The sequence below is a fragment of the Ambystoma mexicanum genome, chromosome 9, assembly GCF_040938575.1.
Source record: "Ambystoma mexicanum isolate Mex_15411 chromosome 9, UKY_AmexF1_1, whole genome shotgun sequence".
NCBI lineage: Eukaryota > Metazoa > Chordata > Amphibia > Caudata > Ambystomatidae > Ambystoma > Ambystoma mexicanum.
In genome coordinates, this window is record NC_090931.1 from 1,113,642,681 (window position 1) to 1,113,666,742 (window position 24,062).

Here is a 24,062-nt window from a genome sequence, read left to right on the forward strand (position 1 = left end):
GGTGTTTGCTGGTTTTACTATATACACACAATTTCCCTTTCTTGCATCTGACATTGTTCTGTGGTGAGTGACAAAGATGCATTTTAATCCACCTAATTTTCTCGACTGCCTTGTAGTAATTTTGCAGATACTTCTTGTTTGTGACTTTTGACCTTTCTGGGGAGAATCCTACTTGTTTTGCGTAACGTGTTTCATAACGATTTCTTACCTGAGTTTGATTCAACATGTCGTTTGCAAGTCCGCTTTACTGAACATATAGAACTAGTGTTTCTATTGAAGGACAGCTATTCAGAAAGACGGGTACATTAGTAAAACTGAGGATGTGATGGGATGGGAGGAGATGATGCTGACTCTACTGCCTGAATTGGAAACTGCAGAACCAAGAAACATGTGCCAAAATCTCAGCTGCTCCACACTTGACCAAAGTGTGTGTTCTCCTTGGCAAACCACTTCACATCATTGTGCTCTATTTTAGTTAGCTGCCAAAATTGGTATAACGTAATAGTGAACCTTTTTGGTATGCACTAAATAGAGACTCAACGATGCATGGTTTAAAAGACTACAGGGAGTCACTGTATGTAATATAGACTGTTTACATAGGGAATACTAAAAGATGAATGCACTCATAGCTACATTTTATGTATGCAAGACATGGTTTTCTCCTCGTAGAGTTAGTGAAACTAGCTGTACTTAGCATATTTTATGCTGATCTAGCGCTCTCTCCCCTCACCCCCCTACTCTATGTGGGTGCGACTCGTTGTCATTTGTGCATTTGCTAAAGCCACCCCAGCTGTTGCTGACCGCAGCATGACCAGAAGTGGGGAGGGAACGCACAACTTGGGGAGGTTTGCAAAAGTAGCTATTATGATATGATAGTTTATTTATATAGTACCTATACACAATGTGTTTCAAAGCACTTCAAGGCAAGGGAGGGAACAAGGGAAAATACAATGACATTCTTACAGGCCATGAACAGTAAGGATGTGAAATTAGCTTATGAAATTATACTAACATTGAAAGCTAGCTTTATTTTTGTAATGTTTTAAATGTGCATTTCTAATGATCACTTTCAGTGCATATATTTAGTCATAATAAGAATGTTAACCTTCTTTATATGAGCAAATCACTTTATTAAAACCTAGAGTACCTGTTTAATTATTTACTCCTAGAACATTATCATGCCAAGATACAGTCTGGTACATGCCAATTGCTTTTTTAATTGCCCTATGAGAAAAGGGAATGTGACAAATAACATCAGTGAGAGTTCCAGCCTGCTTCGCAAAAAATCAAAGAGTGTACTGGGAACATAGGGACGACCACAGAGCCTTACATTTTCCAAATAGGTTTGTCTTAAAAGGGTTGCATGCTTGAGTAACGATGCACATCTTGCAAACTGGAACTGGTGCTCATTTAATTTTTTGCAACACTCACACACACACACCCCAAGGCCCCTTCCCCCCGTAATTCATTTTAGTCTGATATCCGTTTGGTTTTGCATATGCTCAATTCCCAATGCACAGCCATACTATACGTCTAGGATAAATGATAAAATGTTTGTGTTCATGTCTGTAACTACAAGCTCCATATTATTGGTCAAAGATTGTTGGTGACCTAGGACACATTCACCAGGGTTGTTACCATGCTGCACTTCATATTCATGCAATCAGGAACAATTAATTACACGAGAAGTGACGAGAGCCAGGCAGCGCAGTTCAAGGTGTGTCCAGATGCCCAACCCTTCTCAAGTTATGTTTGTTAGGTGGTTGTAAGGTACTCAAGGTGGTATGTAAGATTAATTAATCATAAGTTTTATAAGATATTTGATGTAGCGCAAACCTTGCCTGAGGGCATGTGGAGTGCTGCCCAGCAATAATAACAGCGATAAATATGTGATATTAACAGATAAAGGATACCAGTACATTGGCAATACAGCAATTAGATATGTGTGAAAAAGCGTTTTCAATTCCTTATGGAAGAACTGCAGAGAAAGCGGGAGACAATTCCAGAGGCGGGAGCCATGAAGGAGACGGCTTGCTTGGCTGTGAAGGATTTCTCGGCCAATGGAATATTACTTACTGCGTGATGCTTGTGAACCTTCCCGAAAAAGTCAATTTAGAGAAAAGATAGTAAGTGGAATTGAGTCGAAAAAATGTGGGGTTTGGGGGGGTCGGGTCTGGGCAATCCCAACACTGATTCTGATCGAACTGAATCCAAGACTGATGCTAGTATGCAGTAGATTCACATGGGGGAAAAGGTTGGCCTGTCTCCTACATGTGCCGAACTTAATACTGCATTGCCAAGACTGGCACTTTTTTTGTGAAAATGTAGAAACTGTCATATTAGCGTGTGCTTAGCTTGGCAACGCATATGATTCTAAACGTGGGCATTTGAAGATATTTCTGGCATCTGAGTCTTTATTTATTTGTATTTATTGGCTATTTGAGTCTTTACCCATACGTATGTATAGCTTTTCGTGTGATGCAGTGGCTGGACATTTGAAACGGTGTCTGCAATGCAATCTAGGCAAAAGAGGCTACCCCTGTTAATCTAGACATGACATGCCACTGCTTTGGCACATGAGGAACTACCTGGCATGTGATGGGTACCTAGACTGCATCACGTTGTGGGGTGGGGAATCCGAAATGTCAATATCAAAATCGTAATGTGTTAAAGTTGCTTTGTTATGAAAGGATGATGGTATATAGGGGTGCTATCAAGTTTCTGACTTCATGTTTGCCAAACCATTGCAAAGTACGATGAGTCAGAGGTCTGGTCATATGACATATGCTGACACCAGAAAGTTATCTATGTAAAAGGGAACTTAGGAGCCAGCAGGTGGCGAAAAATAGTATTTTTAAGAGTGAACTTCCATCAGATAAAACAGTGGTGGCAGCACTGATTTTGCACTGCTGTACTGGTTCAGAAATACATGATGGGAGATTTTCTGGGACCAAATGAACAATGCGCGTTGATTTGCACTAAACAGAGGGGCGCAGGCGTGCAGAGAAATCAGCACGAGTTGTCCCATGGGCCAGTGCCCTCACAGAGGTCAGAGACCTTCAGTAGGCAGGCAGGTTGTGTGGCGATGGGATTGTGTAGCCCTCATGGGCGATTTCTAAGAGAGAACAATAACAATGCATTTCCCAGCTTCTTTAAGTAAGGGAAATGATCCAGTTATGGGGATTGTCCCATTAAAGGGCTGAGCGCCGGTCCAGGCAGGCACCTCCCCGAGCCCGCCCACTGCCCCTGCCCGCCCAGCCCCCTCCTCGCCTACAGCGCCCCCTGTGCCGAAGATGGCAGCGGTGGCGGGGGAGCCGCGAAAGTAGGCGCTGATTGCTTGCTCCAGCATCCCTCCCGCCCTCCTCTTTCCCCGGATTCCTCCTCAGCATCCCCGCTGCCGAGGGCGACATGCTGCCGTGACCATGTCCAGAGCCCCTCACTCCAAGAGCGGGCCTGTCGAGGGGGCCCACACTCCCATCTTCCAGGTAAGGCTGGGCGGGTGCGCACCTCAGCCTCCAGGGCCGGCCGGCCGCCCGCCTGCCCGCCCGCTGGCGCCAGCAGCCGGGGAGCGCGAGCGACGCTTTGCGCGCCGAGCGTGGGGTGCCGGCGGGAGCGCCGCGCGCGCGGCTCCCTCGCGCCGCTCTCCCCTCAGCACCGGGCAGGCGCTCTCTCATGGTGGGCATGACCTGGATTCCAATAAGGACAGGAGTTTGGGAGTTTAATGTTTTATTGAATATGCGTCAGTCGCGGGAGGGAGGCGGCGGGTGGCGACCGCTCTGCTTCCAGGTCGCGAAGCCCAGCGCGGCTGTGGTGTAGACCCCCGGGCAGCCGGAAAGTGGAAAGGCGCTGGGCAGAGGTGTCGGCGCCGGCTGCGCGCGCTCTGCGGGACCGGGGGGCAGCGCTCACCTCTCTCTCTCTCCCCCCCCCTCTCCCCCTTGCTCCACTTCAGGTTTCCCGGGGCACCTCGTCCAGGAGGAGCCGGCTGAAGAGGTCGGATGGCAGCACCACTTCCACCAGCTTCATCATCAGACAGGTAGGACGCGCACCCCCCAGCCCGTCACGCCCGCCGCCTGCACCTCTCTAGGAGACGGCTGCAGGCAGGCGCTGCCGTGCGGCGCACGCGAGAGAAGAAGCCCCCAGACGCCCGCCTCCCTGTGGCCAGTGCACCTGCCAAGAGCAGTGTGGACCCCCCCTGTGCCCACTCAGTGCCTGTAATTGGGGAGCTGGGCCATGCCTTTTATTTTCACATCAAATACGTCTCTTCGACTTATGCCGTGAGGACGGGGATGGGACTCTCATGAATCGTGATTGTCTTATTTTGTTTGTGGTCGGCGAAAAGTTCCCATGTTAACACCATGACTACATTAACAAACGGTGTTTACATGTCACTTATCCAACGCTTGCTTAGTTCGAAGCAGGATTATCCACGCACGACTATATTTTAAAATGGGTTCCCCTACCTGCACGTCCGACTAAAATGCTGTTTCGGCTGGCGGATGGTTTTGTTCGACTAACGATTGTTTTAGGGGAGGTCTTGTTTTGGCACGCTTTCATCTACAGGAGAAGGAACTTTTAATTGGGCCATTAAAGGTGACCTTGGCATTTGTGGTTAAATCCGCAAGGGATACCCTCCACCGCCCCGCCCTCTTCGTACTTTCATGCAGCACGCAAATAAGACCGCGTTATAGACATGGATTTACTGTAATGCAAGAGTTTGATGACTTGTCTCTGAACCTCACACCTTTCGCATCGCTGCATTGCCCTGTGATCGCATCAAAAGGATACACACTTCACTGTTAATATTCGGAAAGGTTAGTCTACACATTTCAGGCTATTGTTAAATACCGAGGCCTTATGTTCTGCAGAATGTACCAATAACATTTTAGAATGACCCCTTTAGTTGCAATCGTTAGGTGGGAAGTGAGGCGTCAACAATTGCGCTCTACATTGTTGGTTGAAGTCAGTTGTAGAAAGTGCTTCTGATTGACTTTATCCGCTGGCATCAGTGCCGTTTCAGATTGACCCTAGTCAGCGCTGATCTAAATATATATTGTGTGCCCTTTTAAAAAAAAATGTTTTATCATTGACGCCCTTTCTCGAATGTTCCTAGTTTCTGGGTTGTTTGTGTCACTGATGCAATATGCCCCTCCAAACCATCCTTTACAGAGAACAGTGAACCGAAACAGCTAGAACACAACGCATGCATTTCAATGAAGACATGATGAGTCATTCTGTAAGACACTTTAAAGGTTTTTTTTGCATACACATTGCTCATTATTTGCAGCAACGAGTCCAGCACGCTCTTTCTAGGTTTGGAGTCGTTACGTTACATGCACCAGGACAAACTGTCTTCTGAATCCAGTCCGTTACTACCTGTTTTACAAATTTAATTTCCATTCGAACATAAAATACCTTTTTATGACTCGATTTTCAATTTCTTGGTTATGCCACGGGGAAAGGAGTGTGCGCCCCATAGTGTGGCACGTGGCCTCTCCTGGGTCCTCCCCTATCAGCTGGTCAGTGTCTGCAACCAACCTGTGCCTGATTCTAAAGACTTGTTTAAGACATTGCTGGGCTTTATAGCATCATGGGCCGAGTCGAACACTGCATCAACGCATACATTCACACTGAATGGCAAGTTCCACTATTTAGGGTGTTATGGACCATAGAGACTGACAAAAGGGTTTCGTGCAACTGGAGCTATTCTGCAGAAAGGCAACGTTTAAGTAATCAGAGTAAAAGCACAATGTCGGTAACTACGCACCAAGCATTATATTGCACAGGTGCAGACTGGTCAACTTTGCTACCTGCACTCTATAACCTAGCCAGACCCTCCCCCTCTATCAACAACATGCTGGTTACCTGTTCGTGCACAAGCACTCCCTTTTCAAGTTCCTTATTCTAGGCTACAAAGTTATGAATGGTCTTGCTCTTAGTACCTGTTCTATTGTATCTCAGTTTACACACCACCTTGTTACCTCCGATCATCCTCTGCACTCAACCTCGCAGTCCCACACTCAGTGATGGAAGTAGAAAAAAGGAACTAGTGGTACTCTGTCAGCATGCAAAAAGGAGGGAGCAGGAGGGTTGGACAGATGACGGGGGCGTGGTGCGGTTGTAAAGTGTGTGTGGGGGTGGAGAGGTAGGTGGGGTGGGGTGACTAGGATCACACACTTTGGCTCATATTGTTGGATTTCAAGGTCTACGGTAATAATGTCTTATAGAGTTTACTTACAAAAAACACACACATTCCATAATAAAGCAACATGACAACATGTAAATCCATATAGCAACATGTTAAGCCAAACGAATAGCATTGTGGCTTTAATTTTCACATTCTGAATGGTAAACTATAACCCCCAGAATGCAAAATAAGGCCAACCTGAAAAATCTAGGTAACCCCACTGTATTTCAGCAATTTAAGACATGTAATAATATAAGTTGTGTAATAAACAAAGATATATATGCAGACTCTGTCATAAACCGCAAGCTCATTGTTATTCATTATGTAGAAAACATTTGATTAGTGACTTAAAGCAACTAATATTTGTTTGCATGTCAAGATACTAAATATTACGGATATATGCACATCTTTAAATGGTCGCTTTGTGTTGGTTACTTTAACTATTACAGAGTTGCAAGGTAACTGGTGTTTTGCGAGCCCTTTGAGTTGGAAATGTTCCATCATGCGCACGAAAGGCTCTGCCGCTGATAAAAGACGCACGAAAGGCTCTGCCGCTGATAAAAGAAATGTTTTTGCAACCTGAGCATCTAAACGACCTGCAGAGCCAGGGCTTGTATATCCGGCCTGGGCCGATTCTATATTTGGCTCTGCAGAAAGAAAGAGAAACGTCCAGCATGCTTTTCTTGAGCCTTTGAACTAATGGTACGCTCTGTAAAAAGCAAATTAACTCGTGGTACGGCGTACCATGGATTTATATAACACTTCCATCTCTGCCAATACCCTACCTGTGCCTCCTTTGGCTTCCACTCTTTCTTCCTACTTGCCCAACTTCACTGAAACCCACTGCCCATCACAATAAAAGTCAGCCCCATAGTGGAGCTCTTCAAAGCTCAGTTTAAGCTTCAATTACTAGCTAAAAAAGCACCTCACAATTCCCTCTCCCCAACCACCCTACATGACCTCAACACTCTCTCCACTGATGGTTAATGATATAATTTTGTATATTGACAGAAGTACTACTCTTTAGTTTGAAACTTTTGCCCCCTTATGCTAATGTTACCTTTGTAAGTCACCTATTTTCTTACATATGTTTCTTCTGTTTGTTTTGTCCCTGGTATATACTACTTTTTTACACCCTCATAAACTGGCTCACCATTTGTTCTCATCTTTGTGCTATTGTACAGGCACCCTTCATGGGACTGCCTCCACCATCTGTAAATGTATTTGAGGAATTTCTGATAAAAAATGGCATCCCTGGTTTTCAAATCAATACACAATAAATAAAAAGAATCACCTTTTTATAAGGGTTTTTTCCCAGTTGATCAGAGATGGACTCAGACACTTATTGGTGATATTCCAAATTAACTCACAACACGATGGGCCAGGAATACATTTTTGGAGCTTCCATTGGGATTGCACCATTGTTAAAAGCTTCTGGTAATCAGGCCCCTAGTCGGGGAAAGGCTTTATTGTACTACATGTCCAGGATACCAATCATGATATGCAAGGTTTGGCATTTCATTGTCTACCACACTTCTTTGTACACTGTCTATTTCCATACACAGCGGAGGAAGCCATGTTAGCTCATACTGCATCTAATGTCCATGTCATGTCGTGCAATGCTTAATCCTGCTAGTTGGCCTGATCGAGGGAAGTCCCAATTTGTTTAGATGTGGGAACTGAGGCACAGGGCAGGGAAGTCATGTTGTCCTGCCCCCACATTTTGATCACGTTGAAAAGGTGAAGCCAGGGGAGTATGTAGCATTGTAAAAGTGTGGAGAGGTGTGGGGGGCAGCCCACAAAAAAAGTCCTGCTACTTTTCCCTCCAAATGCAGTGCACGTGATTCCTTGCGGGCTCATTCGCACCCCGTCACCCCACCGAATCAGCATTTTTGGTAACATTAGTAGCAGATGGCATTTTAACACATATACATAAGAAAACAAATAAAACTGCAGGACCATTACAGATGCAGGAAACTCATCTATTAGAGCTCTGTCCAGGCTCTGTGGGGCAAAATACATGCAAACCTCTAAATCTGCATATGGCTTGCACCAACAGAAGTGACTTCACAGAAAAGGACATTACAAGGAGCATCATCACCTCACCTAAGCCCCGCCCACCTGGTGCCTTCCTGGTAACCACTCTTTTTCCCTACTTAAGGAGCCCTCCAGCCTCTCTTCCTTTGCAGAAGGGGAGCAGGTGCAAGTGGATCTTGGTCACCTGGCCTAAGCACCGCCCACATGGTGCCTTCCTGGTTGTTGCTCTTTTGCCCCCACTTCGCAAGCCCCACCCACCTTGTGCTTTCCTGGTTGCCGCTCTTTTTCCCTATTTTATGAGCCCTCCAGCCTCTTTTCCTTTGCAGATGGGGAGCAGGTGCATGTGGATCTAGGTCACCTGGCCTAAGCACTGCCCACCTTCCTAGCCCCGCCTTTTCCTTGCTGCTCTTAACTCTTAGATCAAGGCCGTCTCTTGCCCGGGCGCCCGAAGCAAAGGGCTGATGAAGAAAAGGGCAATTTCTGTTTGGACCTGTTCAGACCAGGAGGATCCAGGGTTCGAACCCCTGCTCAGACAGCAGGTAAGCATGCACCAACATGTGTTTACTCCCTCTGTCCCCAAAGGCCATCTTCACCCCTCTGGTCCTCCGTGATGTTCCCCTGTGCCCCCGCCCCTTCTCGCACACAGGCGTTGCCTGTTTTGCTTGAATCTTCCACCCTGCTCCACCACCCCCCTCTCCAGCCTACTTCTGCAGGAGTCTGTCCTGATACATTTTGGTTTCACCAACACCGTCTTGTGCCCAATGCTGAATTTGACTTTTATGGGCTTCATTGATTAACGGTGCGTCACCCTTTCTCATGATGGCCCTGAATCTTGCTCTCCCCTCTTGCTTCTCCACTCTTTTTGACTGCTTACTCTGTTAACTCCTTCTCTGCCTTTCTCCCTTTTCCTTCCCTCCCCTTACTTTCTTCTATGCACTTACTCTTTCAGAATTGTCCCTGGACCTAGTATGATAGCAACCTCGCCTGTCTCCTCCCCCTCCCCTTACTTGTTTTTTTCCTCCCACACACCACCTCCAGCACTATCTGAAATGTTGTCAGGCCTAGTACGATAGTCGTTTGTTTTGTTCCTCCCCTTCCTTTTTGCACGCATCTACCTCACCTTTTGTTTTCTCCGGCTCTACCAGAAATGTCGTCAGGCCTAGTACGGTAGTCGCCTGTCTGTTTCCTTTTCCTTTCCACTCTCCCCCTCCCTTCCTTATCTATGTCTTAGCTCTTGCCTCTCGCAGTATCTGAAATGTCGCCAGGCCGAGTACAATAGTTAATTTCACATCTCTACTGTTCATGGCCTGTAAGAATGTCATTGTATTTTCCCTTGTTCCCTCCCTTGCCTTGAAGCGCTGTGAAACACATTGTGTATAGGCGCTATATAAATAAACTATCATGTCATATCAGTCTTGGATACTTGGAGGCCCCATCGAACTGACTTTAGAATAAGTTGCCATAAGTAAGCCAAGTGGCAAATAACTGTATTTATTTATTTTGCATTTATAGTGCGGTTAACCCGCGGGCCTCTAGGCACCGGTTACAATACAAAATGACAGATTGCTTAGATTAATAGCCACATTTTAAAATGTTTTCTGAAGGTTCAATAAGAGGGCTCAGCGTGAAGGGTGAGCGGCAGGGAGTTCCACATCTTGGCGACAGTGACTGGGAAACTGGAGCCTCCTGCTCTTGTGTGTTTGTATCTGAGAACAGTGAAGCGTGGCAGTTGGTTAAGTGTATAGGCCTTGATGAGTTCGTTTTTATAAGTCTTTGTGAGAGGTTTGCCGGGGCTGGGTTTGAGAGGCATCGGTGGCGACGGAGAGAGTTTTGAATTAAATGCGTTCACGAATCGGGAGCCAGTGTGCCTTTCTTCTGGCCGCTGAGATGTGTTCGCATTTCAAAAGGCCTTGGACAGCGTGGAGGGTGTTATTATGAATAACTCGCAGTTTGCTGAGGTTGCGTTTGGTGGTCCCTGCGAGCAGAGCGTTGAAGTAGTTTGTGGTGCAAAATACCTGATTTGCACTATTATTATATGTGGAGCAACTCCATAGCCATTAGACTTTCTTTTTATAACAGCATGATTTATTAACATAAGCTATGAAGTGATTCACTTTCGGAGCTGCACATAAGACATAGTGTGATGAAATGATTTGCCCAGAATCACACACTTTGGTTAAATGGTGAAACTGGGATTGGACAATTTAAGCATCTTCCTAGGTTTAGCTGACATAGATATTTATTAAGGTTTTGCCTTGCCTTTCATGTGCTTGAATAATACTTTATTTATAGCAATGCCTTAAAAGCAAACCACATTACATAATAAACTAGCCTTGAATAATAAACAAACTATACATTATATACATTGTCATATAAATATGTTGAGCAATATGAGTATGGCATTATTTTGTTTCTCCCCATCCTGCAAGCAAAGTTACAATAGCATCATGCAGATTAATGTGAGCCTAACAAATCCCCCTTCGGTTTTAAAGCGATAGGAATTATTTCATAGCTCATGCAGCATTGTGCACCCTTCTTCCTTCGATCATTCACATTTCTTAAGGGACAAAAGTCCCAGATTATATTCCCCTCTCCCTCCAATGTCTAAAGGCTCCCATTGTAATGTTCTGTGCCAGGACAGTGAGGGTGCTGAGCAGAAACACTGTGCTCGGCACCCTCATTGTCCTGCCAGCAGGACACCTTTCAAGTTCGGCATGGGAGATGTGTCCCACTGTCAAATGTCCCGGTTGTGCTGTAAAAGAGCCACTGGGGGGCTAAATTGCACCCCCCTCCCCCATTCGGTACGCACTGTGTGAAGCATTGCACTAGTAAAAGAAGCAGGCCTGGAGCAATCATTGAATACCAGTCGACAATCTTTCATTGGTCAAGCAAATGGATTGAGCTTGGAATTGTGAAGGGGGTTGTTAGGCTTAGCTCAAGTAGTTTTTGGAATAAAAGACACAAAGTTTGCATTTTTAATGTTATTTTTGTTCCGAGCTACCCTAAATTCCAGTCCACACTATGAAAGACTTTTTTTGTCCCTTATGCCCTAGCCCTCACATATTACCACAACCTATCGTTCTTCTAAATAGAGGGCATCACATCTCAGGTCTTTCCCCTGCCCAGAACAGGGGTTTCCAAGAGGACATCATTGACCCGCTCTCAGCTTCACACCCTGATGCTCTATCTCTCTGTGGTTAAGGCCATGCCTCCAGTATCCATCTCGCAGTTAAATAGCTCTTCTACCAATACAAATGGAGTTTCATGACAACCCTGGCATGGCACAAAGATCATTTTTACAATACCATACATTCTTGCACCAGTAATCATTTTGCATAGGTTCGGGTAGTTTTCCCCTCAATCAGACCTGAGCCATCCCTTATTGATCTGCAATCCTCCCCATCAGCCATTTTTGGGCAGGGATAAGGCCCACCAGCCACGTTTGGACAGTAATTATCACCATCTTATAGTACTCAGCAGTGATCACTCACCCCCACCACTAGTGGGCAGTAATGACCAGGTTGTCAGTCATCGCCACATCAGGCAATATACTTCAGTATTCAGGCACACCAGCAAGTGTTTTACAGTATTATTCATCTATTTATGATTTTTGTAGTGCACCAACGTAATCTGCTGCAGCACAGACGCCTCATATCCAGGAGCCAAGGGAGAGTCAGGTGGTGTCAGAGGTGAGAGTGGCAGGAGGAGAGGAGTCGGAGATGGATAATAAAATGCAAGTGAGATTAGTAAAGTCTATGGGAACCTTCAGAAGGAGGGTAATGAAGTCCAAGGGTAGGAGCTTGAAAAGCAAACAAGGCAGGATTTGAATATTTTCGGACAATTAGCAGTACAGAGTCTGATTTTCTGATTGGTCTTGCAAGCTAGTATACATGGATGGGTTTCTTGACATAGGAAGTGCCTTGGTGGTCATGGAATGCTTTGTGAGCCATGCAGAGAAGCTTGAATTTGATTCAGGATGCAATATGGAGTCTATAAAGGTGGGAAAGTGCAGACCAAGTGAGATCAAAGGTTTTTAGGTTGTAGCTCAGTCTCACAGATTTGCTCTGGGTAGGGTCAAGTTTTGTGTAAGCCCAGGGAACAGAGTAGAGGCAAATGGCGGGATAATGCGATTATATTATTGTATTGTATTGTGCAGTAATTGGCCTCATCAGCTACTCTGGCAGTAATCGCCCAATTAGGCTGAACATGTCATTAATTGGGTCCATTAACCCGTGCAAAACAGTAAACTGCCACATCAAGTAGTATTGAAACATTATCATTCATTTGAGCTTGTATTACATGTAACGAGAACTGTAAGCCAGCATTGTCTATCGGGCCCATTAGCCAATGTTAGACATTAATCAGACTCATTTGTCAACACACCTCATGAAGCAAGAGGTTGTAAAAAATTGTTGACAATACAGGAACGCCTGTTTGTACTGGATGGTTTTAAGGGTCTTGCAGACCTTTAGATGATTTTCTCCAGTCACAGAATTATGTTCCGAAGAGTGGGTTCAAGGTGTGATGAAATTCTATCAAGAACACTTCCATTTCTGATTCTGGACTGAGTCGATTTACCTGCTGTTGATGAACAAAAGTTCTGCTTTGGTACCTCATAAGTTTATATGTAATGAAATGTATTTTAGGCCTTGACCCCCAACACGCTTTGTGCGTGATGCACAGTTTTTTTTATCTCAGTTTTTTCTTAAAAGGCTCCCAATAGGAAGGTTTCAAAGCTACAGATATATATGGTCATGGTTTCTTAAGTTTGGGATTAGGCAGGCTGACTCTGTTAGAGCTCCAGTGCAGGATGAGTTGTAATTTCTTTGGTAAATCACCATATAAACTGTTGCAGTAGTCCAATTTAGTCAGGATTTCTTGGTGTATTAGACTTGTACAGTGCTGTAACACCGATCCAGCCTTAAGGGAGGGTGGGCCGGGCCACTGCCGAGTTGCCATGCCCCCCAGGGCATCATTAGCCCTCCCCTGCCACGCCAAGTCGGGGGAGTCCTTGAAGGGCTCTCCCGAGCTGGTGTAGTGGGCGAAGGTACGGCTGGTGCAGTTTTGTTATTAAATGCGCCGGTGGCAGCGGGGCGCATTTAATAACAATATGGTGCTGATGCAAAGCACCAGCACCCTATTCACATGATGATTACCTCCCTGGCACAAAACAAATGTGGCGCTCCTGCCCCCCTGCCTCGTCCATTGTCAACCAGGGGCGCGCAGGGAGGGGGGCCGCGCCCTGGGCCATAGAGGCAGCAGCGCCCTGGCCCAGGGCGCTGCTGCCTTGAAGGCCGGCCCTGCTGTTACTCTAAGAGAGGAGGTATTATTTTGGCGTATTCAATAGTCAAGTTTCTGATTTGAGGTGTGGAAGACAGGCTGGAATCGGAGTGAGGACCTGGGTTCTTTGTTTAAAATTAGCAAGATTGTTAGCCAATGAATATGGCCGTGCAAAATGGCAAGCATGCCTGCTCAGTAAGCTGCACGACGGGGGAATTCAGTCTCTGAGCCATTCAATCAGAGATTGCCACTGATCATCCAGTCATCCTTTAGCGCAAGTCATTCAATTACATTTTTTGGGGTTCTTTCATTTTCTCCTGTACTGATCATAATTGAACATTGTCTTCATGCATCTGACCAACGTTTTCTAGCAACTAGGCCCAGGCTTTGGTATAAGCATTACGGGAGCTATGTAGAGAGGGGTGATCTACGAGGAATGACACAAGAGAAGCTGAATTTCATGTTACTGCCGAAAATCAACAGACGATCAAATTGCTGACATTATTTTTTTTCTCTCCAAAATTGAACTTTATTGGCATTTCAAATAATACACTACCAAACAGTACTAATCCCCCATCAAAAACCAACCCGACATAACACCCTTCCCAACAGTCGATCCCGTCCACACTCTCCTCCCCTTTCCCTCCCCCTCTATTTCCCAATGCAGCAGTTGCCATTCAACTACAAAAGGATCATACCAAGGGCGTTCAACCCCTCCGGATAGACAGTTTCAAGGTCTTAGGGCTGATTTTATAGCTGTTGCACCGTGAGTTACCTTTTCCAAGTGGCATCTGCGGCTGTAAGCTGCGACGACCAAACGCCTTCATATTCAACCCTTCCCACCCAACCCCACCATGAGTTTCTTCTCCCCTGCATTAATCACTGGCCATAATCTCAAAAAAGGGCACCCATAGACCTTTGATATTGGTCCGGGACTCATCCAGAAGATGTGTAAGGAAATCCATTTCATATATGGCTCAAACCTTCGCCACCCATTCCCTTTCCACACGCTCTCGCTGGCTCTTTCACAGCTTGGCAGATAAGCATCTAGTGGCCACCAACATAACCGTAACATATGCACATCTTCCACCTCATCTTCCTCCTCTAGCCACACCCCAAAGAGGAGAAACCATGGCGAGAGCTCCCTATGAATCCCATCAACCCCTTTGATGTGCAACTGAACCTCCCTCCAGTAAGCTTGTAATCTAGAGCAGCCCCGCCAGATATGACTGTAGTCCCCCTTCACCAGGTGACACTTCAACAGTGTGAGTCATACCCCTTCCACATCTTGACTATCACTGCTGGTGGGTAGTGCCAACTGTGCAACAGTTTCAGGGCCTGCTGTCTGTATTTCAGAGAGACCGTCGAGCGAGAGACTCTTCTACACATCAGCGCCCATAAGGCATCATCAATGTCCTTCCACATCTTCTCCCCATCTGATTCTGGCTGGGAGTGGGTCCCTGGGTGCCCCCCAACAGTATCACCCTACACAACTGAACAATACGCCCCCTCGAGTCCACCTTCGTGAGCAGGAGCTGCTCAAAGTTCGTCAATCCCCTCTGCAGGTTCTCACCCCATTGACCACCCATCAGCACTCCTTTTAGCTGTAGTTAGCGGAATACCAACAGCTTTCCAACACCCAGACACTCCTCCAACCTATCTAGTGAGATGAAAGCCCCCCTTCCCACATATGACTGGTCCTGCTTCATACCAAAGCTGGAATGCCAGCGGCTGTACATCCCTGTCCCGCAAGGGCGGGGTCCATATACAACTCAGGGCCGACTGCCATGTAGACAACCACCTCCTTCCAAAGGGACCACGGGACTTCTAGAACCGGGTGGTTCTCCCAGGGAGACAGGGGCCAGGATCGTATTGTCCATTGGCACCCATTGCTTGTCAGAGAGCAGGTCTAGATGATCCACCAAGACATGAAGCTGGGCCGCCTTATAGTAGGTCGAGAGATCCGGGAACCCCATTCCCCCTCCTCCATCGGCAGAGTCAATGCCCTGTAGGTGATTCTAAGCTTGGGTCCTTCCCAGCCCATAGGAACTTCAACAAGGCTGCTTTGACGTCATCAAGAAAGGACCGCAGGACCACCACCAGGAGCATTTGGAATAAGAATAGGAACTTGGGTGACACCACCATTTTGATACAGTTTAGGTGGGCCATCCACGAAAGCTTCAACCTTGCCCACCTCTCCATGTCTTTCTGCACCGCCGACCATAATGGCAGGTAGTTCTTAGGAAAGAGATCTCTGTATTGGCTTGACACCTGCACCCCCAAGTACCAGGAAGAGTCCTCTTGCACCTGGAATAGCAGTTACATTGATGTATTCCCTCTTTAAAGACTGATAAGTCCCCCGTATTCTGCTCAACTTTTCAGTAAGTGTGGCACAGATTGCACCAGTTTAGTGATGTAGAGCAGGGTGTCATCTGCGCAGAGACTGTTCTTGCACATTAACCCCCTATTGGGACCCCCCTTATTCCCTCATCTCTCCTCACCCCCACAGCCCACGGCTCTATAACCAGTGCATACTGCAATGGGGAGAGCGGACTCCCCTGTCTCATACCACTCTGTAATGGGAAGGCCTGCAACAAGCCCTGTTCACCACTACCCTGGTTGTTGGTTCAGAGTATAGAGCCGCGATCCACCCCCTCCATCTCGGGCCCATCCCTATGGCCGAGAGGACCTCCCCCATGAAGACCCAACTCACCCGATCGAAAGTCTTCTCTGCATCTAAGGCCAGAAGCAGGGACCGCCCTCTCGCCACCACCGGCGTGTTGAGAATGTGAAGTATCATATTCAAGTTGTTGGCACCTTGCCTACGCATAATGAAGCCTGTCTGATCTACGTAAATCAGTCAAGGGAGGCAGGACTCCAGGTGCAACGCGAGCACCCTGGCAAAGATTTTGGCGTCCACATTTAGTAGTGAGGTAGTCCTGTACAAGGCGCAGTTGGCATGGCCCTTCCTTGTTTTGGGATCCCTTTTATTAAGGCCCGCAGGAACATCGGGGGCATATTGCCCTGCCCAACAATAAAGTTAAACAACTTGGCCAGAAGTGCTGCCAGGAGGGGCTTGTTCTGTTTGTAGAAATCTGTAGTGAACCCGTCCACCCCAGGGACCTTGCCTGCCTTTAGCTTTTGTATCGCCCCAACACTTCTTCCCACTTTACCTCCTTCTCAAGCGCCTCACTTTCCGCCACTGTGAGTTTGGGGAGCTGCACACTATCTGGTAGCCACGCACCTCCTCTCATGATGCCTCTACTGGGCTGGCATAGAGGTTGCAATAGTATGCATCAAACTGAGCAGGGATGTCCTCTCCTATCTCTACCACACCTCCATCGGCATGTGTTTCTTGTCTACTCTCCGCCCTGCATCCCCTCACCCTATTCGCCAGGAGTGTGGCAACCGCATCCCCCGTTCATAGTGTCTTTGCCACGTAAATCTCATCCTCTTCACCACCTCGCCTATTGACACTGAGTGGAGCTCCTGCCTTTTGTCCCTCATCTCCTAGGCGCCTCGCCCTGTCACTGTCCTTTTGGACCAGCTGAATTTTTAAAGCTTTCAGTTCCTCTCTGATTCTTGCCTCAACCAGCCCCCTTTCCATTTTCGTTCCATGCCCCTTCCGCAATGAGCAGTCCCCTGAACGTGGCCTTAGCCGCCTCCCATACCGTGGCCATGTTCACCTCCCAGTTTTTATAGTTTCAAAATACGCCCCTATCTTCCTAGCCAGGAACATCCGGAATACGTGGTCTCTCACCAGGGTGTCTTTGCACCTCCAGCGCGGCTCCCGCCAAGGTGGTTTCATCAGCCTCCACTCTGACAACACCAGCTTGTGACCAGACCAAGTTATTACCTCAACTTTAGATCCCCTTACCACCCTCACCTGCCTGCTGCCGTGGGACCAACAACAGATCTATCCTCTATAGGACTGGTGTGGGGTAGAGAAGAACATATAGCCCCCTGACCCTGGGAAATTATCCCACCAGTCGTCTGGCCAGTAGTAGTCTTGCAGAGATTTTGAAAGTCAATAATTTCCTTAGCCGCCACTCTCGGCCACTAGATTAAAATAACCCCCCAGGATTGTGGCCCCTCTGCCGAGCCTTCCATCATCACAAATATCTGGCGCAGGAATCTCACCTGCCCAGCATTGGGCGCGTATAGCGTGGGCAGTGTGACCCTTACTCCTTCATATAGGCCCTTTATCCCCAGGAATCAGCCCCCAAACCCACTCTTGATCTGGATTTCCATCACCCGAAAGGCTTTGCCTAATAAGGTACCGACCCCCTCCTTGTTGTGGTCCCTGTGAGAGGCCCAATAGGTCTTGCCTATATCCTACTCAACCCCCTGCTTATAGTGGGTCTGTTGGAGAAAGAGGATTGCCAATCACTGCCTGTGGAACGTATTGCTGGTTAACAATCTCTTATTTTGGGAGTTCAGCCCCCTTACATTTAACGTGTCCACCCTTAACTCATCCATAGCCCTTCATCACCTTTCGCCAAATGTCCTTCCGATCCCCAATAAACAACCTACCCGCCTCTTCTGTGTTAACCACTGCATGAAGTCCCAGCTCCCATTTCCCCTCCCACCTCGCCTCCCCCTTACGCCCCCCCCGGCCCCTAACTGAGGTATTCGACTGCGTGTTCTGATCATCCCGGCCACACCAGCTGGACCACCAGGGATACATCCCCTTCCCTGGCTGCGCTACCCACCCCCGTCACCGCCTATCGCACCCCGTTCCCACAGTGCTGCCCATATTCCCACCCTAATCCCAACAGATCCGACATCACTGTAACCCCCTCCAACTCCCCGAACAATCCCCCTTTCACTCTCCACCCCTCCCAACACCCCAACCACCAACACCAAATGCGAACTCTGGGACTCACAGTGAACAGGCGCCACCCCCTTCCCGCCCCCTCCCTCTTGACCGGGAAGTTGGAGGACACCATAGGCAAGGCCAGGGCCTATCAAAGAACATTAGGGTTAGCACCACCCTCTGTACCTCCTTTCATGTGTCGTCTCTCTGTGGTGATGGGGTGTTAAGTTTCTGAAATGTTCCAGCCCCGTGGACTTTGCTCCTTCCCAATGCAGTTTTCGGTCCTTGGGGCTCTCAGTGAGGTCACCCTCCTCTAGGTGGGTTCCACTTCGGATCCTCCATGACACACTTGATCTCCTCCGTGACTAGGTTGTATCTCTCCCCTCTTACTTAAACACCAACGCAAATGGGTAGCCTGATCTGTACTTCACCCCCTTGACCTGGAGCCACCTGGTGAGGGGCCTGCATTTCTTGTGTCTTAGAAGTGTGTGGGCTGACAGGTCCTGAAAAATGGCCAGCCTTGAGTCTCTGTACTCTGTCACCCATACATCGTGCCCTCTTTAGGATTTTCACTGTGTCGCTAGTGCAACCGTGCCAGGATCTAGCGCGTCCCTCTATTCCCTCCCCCAGCATGGTGCACTCTGTCCAGGGTTACCCGCTCACCCTCTTTGGAGCCAAGGACCATTCCTATTATTTCTTGGATCTTTTGCTCCAGGCCCTGGGGGGCGGGGATTCCCCTTCTGTCTCCTGCAGTCCGAAGAATCGAAGGTTGTTCTACCTCTTCCGGTTCTCAATATCGTCCACCTTGAGTTGCTGTTCCTCTTCCATTCTTTCCACCTCCAAGAAACGGGCCTCTGTCTGCGCCTCTAGGATTCCCCTCCAGGTCTTTGTAATCATCTTTGCTGAGAGATCTGCCACATTCGCACCTATATCCATTAGCATTCCTCTTATCACTTCCAGGATGCTCTGGATATCACTTTTAATTGTACTGATCTCTGCGGAGCAGGGGTGCGGTCCCCCATCACCCTTGGCTTTCTCCATCTTCGCACTGTCCTGGTAACGATACTGCGCAAGGGCACCTCTCCAGCTCATCCACCTGTGTCCTTCCCTGTCCGGTCAAGGTGCCAGAACACACTAAGGCCAAGGTGATCCCCCTCTTTACCCTCTTCAGTCCTCAATGACTACGGGCACACAAGGTCAAGCTGATCTCCTCCACTGCGCCCCTCCTTTGTCAGGCAACCACCTCGCTGGGGCTCTCAGATCCTGTCCTACTCCCCAGGCTCCCTCCATAGTTCGACCCACTCCACACTGCCCCTGCTTAGCAGGGAGGTTCTGCTGTACCACCGGCCCAGGGGTCTCGCACTGGTTTCCACCCCAGCAGGGGCTCCCCCGCTATTCACCACCGGGTTACTTAATCCTCATTCAGCTCTCACCATGCACCACTGGGCCGCTTCTGTCAATCAGCCTGAGGGGGGCCTGCCTGCTACCATGACCTCCAGCGGGCACCCATGGCTGTCTTCCCATTGGGCCCCACAATGCACCCTCGGTTGTCTGGGCACACAGATAGGATGACCCAGCGTGCACAGTGGTGGCCGCCGGCCCCGAAGGTGGAGGCCTTGTAGGGGGTCAGTTACAAAGGTGCAGGTACTCTAGTGGTTGCACTGATCTCCCTGACCTGTGGACCAACTCTAGCACTCTTTCAGCACGTTACTCATCTGCCGCTTCAGGATCAGAAATATCTGTGACCTTTCATGGCCTCGGCCTGCCAGTTGTTGGTGGACTGTCTCACTTACTGCATGCCCTGTGGCAGCCTCACACAGAACGTCTCAATCAGGCCTGCTCCAGTGACTTTGTGTCCTTTACTGCAGAGCTCTCCGCCTCCTCCAACCAGCAAATAGGCCCAGCGGCTCCCTCTGAGTACACCAACCTGGGGTGCTGCTTGTCTGCTGCGCCTGGGACACCTCCACCTGATCTGGGAGCCCTCTGATTGCCCCTCCGCTCCTGGTTTGCTGCTTCCCAGGCTTTAGTGGCACCCCGCATCAGACCTGCATCAGGGCGAGGCCCCGCGCAACACCCCGGGGTGCTTTCTGCTTCTGCTTCACCTCCTTATGGGCTGGCCACCTTCACAGCCCCACCATCCTTCACTCACAGCCCAGCCGATGCTGCACTGGTTTCGCTGTTGCTTCCCCTCGCAGTCAGGACCGATAGCCGATCCACAGAGCAATGCTCCGGGGGCCCCGCTCCTATGGCCCCTTCCTCTTCCTCAACGATGGGCCGTTCCTCCGACTGGGGGCCTCTTCGACCACATTCCGTTGCCGCCTTAGCTGCTGGAATGCGCGTCCTCTGTTAACACCTCAGCTCCTCTTCCCGTCGATCCTCTCTCAGAACTGTCAGTGCAGGGACTACGCAACTCCACCTCTGCATCTTTGCTGCCTCACCACCTCCGATGCTTAGGGGCCCTCCTTTCAGGAGTCTTGGGTGCCCCGACTGAACATGAACCCCACAAGTCGCCAGGGCAGGTGACAGAGTTCTTGGCTTGGGCAGCCATTCTGCCTGCACTCCCTGGTGCCCTCATTGACAGCATTTTAATGATAAAATGTCAACCATACAGGGATTGGTAAGTAAAATATATAAAATAATAATAAAATGGCAAAGTTGATTTTAGAAAGTGCGCATAATAGCATACCTGTGGTATAACTGAACTTAGAATCTGTGAATAATCTCTTCATGTAATACAACTGAATTTAGAAAGTGTGAATAATATCATCCTGTGGTTCAGTTGAAATTAGAAAGTGTGATTAATCATCCTGTGGTATAATTGAACTTAGAATACGTCCCTAACTGTGGTATAACTGAATTTAGAAAGTGTAAATAATATCATACTGTGGTATAGTTGAACTTGGAATTGTGAATAATATCACCTTGTGGTATAGTTGTACTTAGAAAGTGTGAATAATATCCTCTTGTGGTATAGTCGAACTTGGAAAGTGTGGATAATATCAACCTGTGGTATAGCTGAACTTAGAATGTGTCCCTAACTGTGGTATAACTGAACTTAGAAACTGTAAATAATATCATGCTGTGGTATGGTTGAATTTGGAATCTGTGAATAATATCACCTTGTGGTATAGTTGTACTTAGAAAGTGTGAATAATATCATCCTGTGCTACAACCTAATTAGAAAGTGTGCCTAACTGTGGTATAACTGAACCTGGAAAGTGTGGATAATATCATCCTGTGCTACAACCGAATTAGAAAGCGTGCCTAACTGTGGTATAACTGAACCTGGAAAGTGTAGATAGTATCATCCTGTGCTACAACCGAATTAGAAAGTGTGCCTAACTGTGGTATAACTCAATTTGGAAAGTGTGAATAATCTCACCCAGTGGTATAATTGAATTTAGAAGGTGTGAATAATATCAACCTGTAGTATATATTTGAACTTAGAATGCGTCCCTAACTGTGGTATAACTGAACTTAGAAGGTGTGAATAATATTATCCTGTGGTATAGTTGAACTTGGAAAGTGTGGATAATATCATCCTGTGCTACAACTAAATTAGAAAGTGTGCCTAACTGTGGTATGACTGAACTTCGAAAGTGAATAAATCATCCTGTGCTACAACCGAATTAGAAAGTGTGCCTAACTGTGGTATAACTGAACTTGGAAAGTGTGAATAATATCATCCTGTGGTATAGTGGAACTTGGAATCTGTGAATAATCTCACCCAGTGGTATAATTGAACATAGAAGGTGTGAATAATATCATCCTGTGGTTCAGTTGAACTTAGAAAGTGTACCTAACGGTGGGGCAAACTTAGAAAGTGTGAATAACATCATCCTGTAGTATAGGTAAACTTAGAAAGTGTGATTAGTCATCCTGTGGTATAACTGAACTTAGAATGCGTCCCTAACTGTGGTATAATTGAACTTAGAAGGTATGAATAATATCATCCTGTGGTATAGTTGAACTTGGAAGGTGTGAGTAATATCATCCTGTGGTATAGTTGTACTTGGAGAGTGTGAATAAAATCATCCTGTGGTATAGTTGAACCTAAAAAGTGTGAATAATCTCACCCAGTGATATAGTTGAACCTCAAAAGTGTGAATAATCTCATCCTGTGGTATAGTTGAACCTAAAACGTGTGAATAATCTCACCCAGTGATATAGTTGAACCTAGAAAGTGTGAATAATCTCACCCAGTGATATAGTTGAACCTAGAAAGTGTGAATAATCTCATCCTGTGGTATAGTTGAACTTGGAAAGTGTGGATAATATCAACCTGTGTTATAGTTGAATTTAGAAGGTGTGAATAATATCATCCTGTGGTATAGTTGAACTTGGAAAGTGTGGATAATGTGGGATGTATTTACCCATGCATCCGAGCCCTACCTCAAAACTGTGCAGTACTGACATGGAAAACCTCATGATGGCCAGAGCTTCCCAGAAAATGCACAGGGAAATGCATGAAGAATAGGCTGCCACTCATTTTTGCCGATGTTATGGGCACAGAAGGACACTGCCTAAAACCACCATTGGACTACCCGCACAGTAGTCTGAAAGCATTGGGAATGGCAATGCTGATTGCCAAATGCAACTTAGAATTGTGGGGAATTCATTTGTTAAATCCCAAAAATGGGTGCAGTACCAGTACTCACCACTATCCAAAAGCCGGCATTTTAAAACAACACCAGATTTTACTTTTTGCAAAACTGAATAAATGAACCCAAAGCAAGCGAAAGAAAGACTTACTGAGAGGTGGATACAATGTAAAGTTATATTCTGAAGTGACTTGAAGGTTTATAACAAGACTGGCTGCGCTGTGGATTTCAGCAGTTTAAGTAAATTTGGACTGAAAGACACTAAAAAAAATCTAAATGTTTAAATTGACTGAGTGACCTACTTTTGAGTGTCACATAGGTTGCAATTGTTTAAATGTCATAGTTTTAAACTTAGAATCAGCCTTCTAGCTGCATATGTGAAAATGTTTAGTTTTATTTGAATGCAGAAACTGGGGAACAGAAATGACAGCTTAAAGAGATTCCAATTTGCCTGGCAACTACCCCCATCAGGAGTGAAACTTGAGTCACAGCTGTGTTCCCAGGCCTAGCTGCCCTTTTGCTGCTCACACTAAGGATATGCCATCTATCTGATAATTGAATTACCTGTGCTCTGCAGGAAAGTGAACAAAGCCCTGTCCTGGCTCAGGCAAATGTTTTATTGGCAGGAGTCGTAAATGGTCGTAAAAAGTGGCTTCCTCCTGAGGAAAGGGGAGGAGCACTGCCTGTGAGAGCAAGCTGGCTTGGCAGAACTGGAAAAACCAGAAATTCAACCTTGTGCTGAGGGTAAACCACACCCCTTTGGAGCCAGAACATAACTTTAAAAAGATGAATAACTCATAGAGCGGACATGTGAAAATTTTATAAATGATACCATAATTCTTGTGATTTTTCTGCCCACATTTTAAGAGGTTTTTCGACCCGGTGGCGTGTTCAGGGGGGTTTTAGCGGAAAAGTGGATATTACTCTAAATGTATGCATGTTAAAAATCTGAAACTTCATCAGTTAATGTCCACACTCCCTGCACACATGTATGTAAAGTTGGGTCAATGTCAGAAATTGAAAAATCAGTTAAAAAGTCAATTATGTGCCATTTCTGAATGCAAGCTCTTAGAAACAGCAGATTTGGACAGAGACATGGCTAAATTCAGCCACACCATGTATATGTAATTTCAAGCAACTGTGT

At 47.0% G+C, this 24,062-nt stretch overlaps 1 protein-coding gene across 4 annotated transcripts in view; it reads left to right on the forward strand.

Moving 5' to 3' along the window:
- Positions 1-3,073: 3,073 nt before the first annotated feature.
- The window catches only part of CACNB4 (calcium voltage-gated channel auxiliary subunit beta 4), a 1,461,524-nt gene continuing 1,440,535 nt past the window's right edge, over positions 3,074-24,062 (forward strand). Inside the window, exons 1-2 of one of the 4 annotated variants that reach the window (XM_069616452.1) lie at positions 3,074-3,485; positions 3,950-4,033. In XM_069616452.1, coding sequence (XP_069472553.1) covers positions 3,423-3,485; positions 3,950-4,033 — 147 coding nt within the window. In that variant the 5' untranslated portion in view covers positions 3,074-3,422. The remainder of the gene's footprint in view (positions 3,486-3,949; positions 4,034-24,062) is intronic. The other 3 variants (XM_069616451.1, XM_069616454.1, XM_069616453.1) reach the window with 3 other exon arrangements.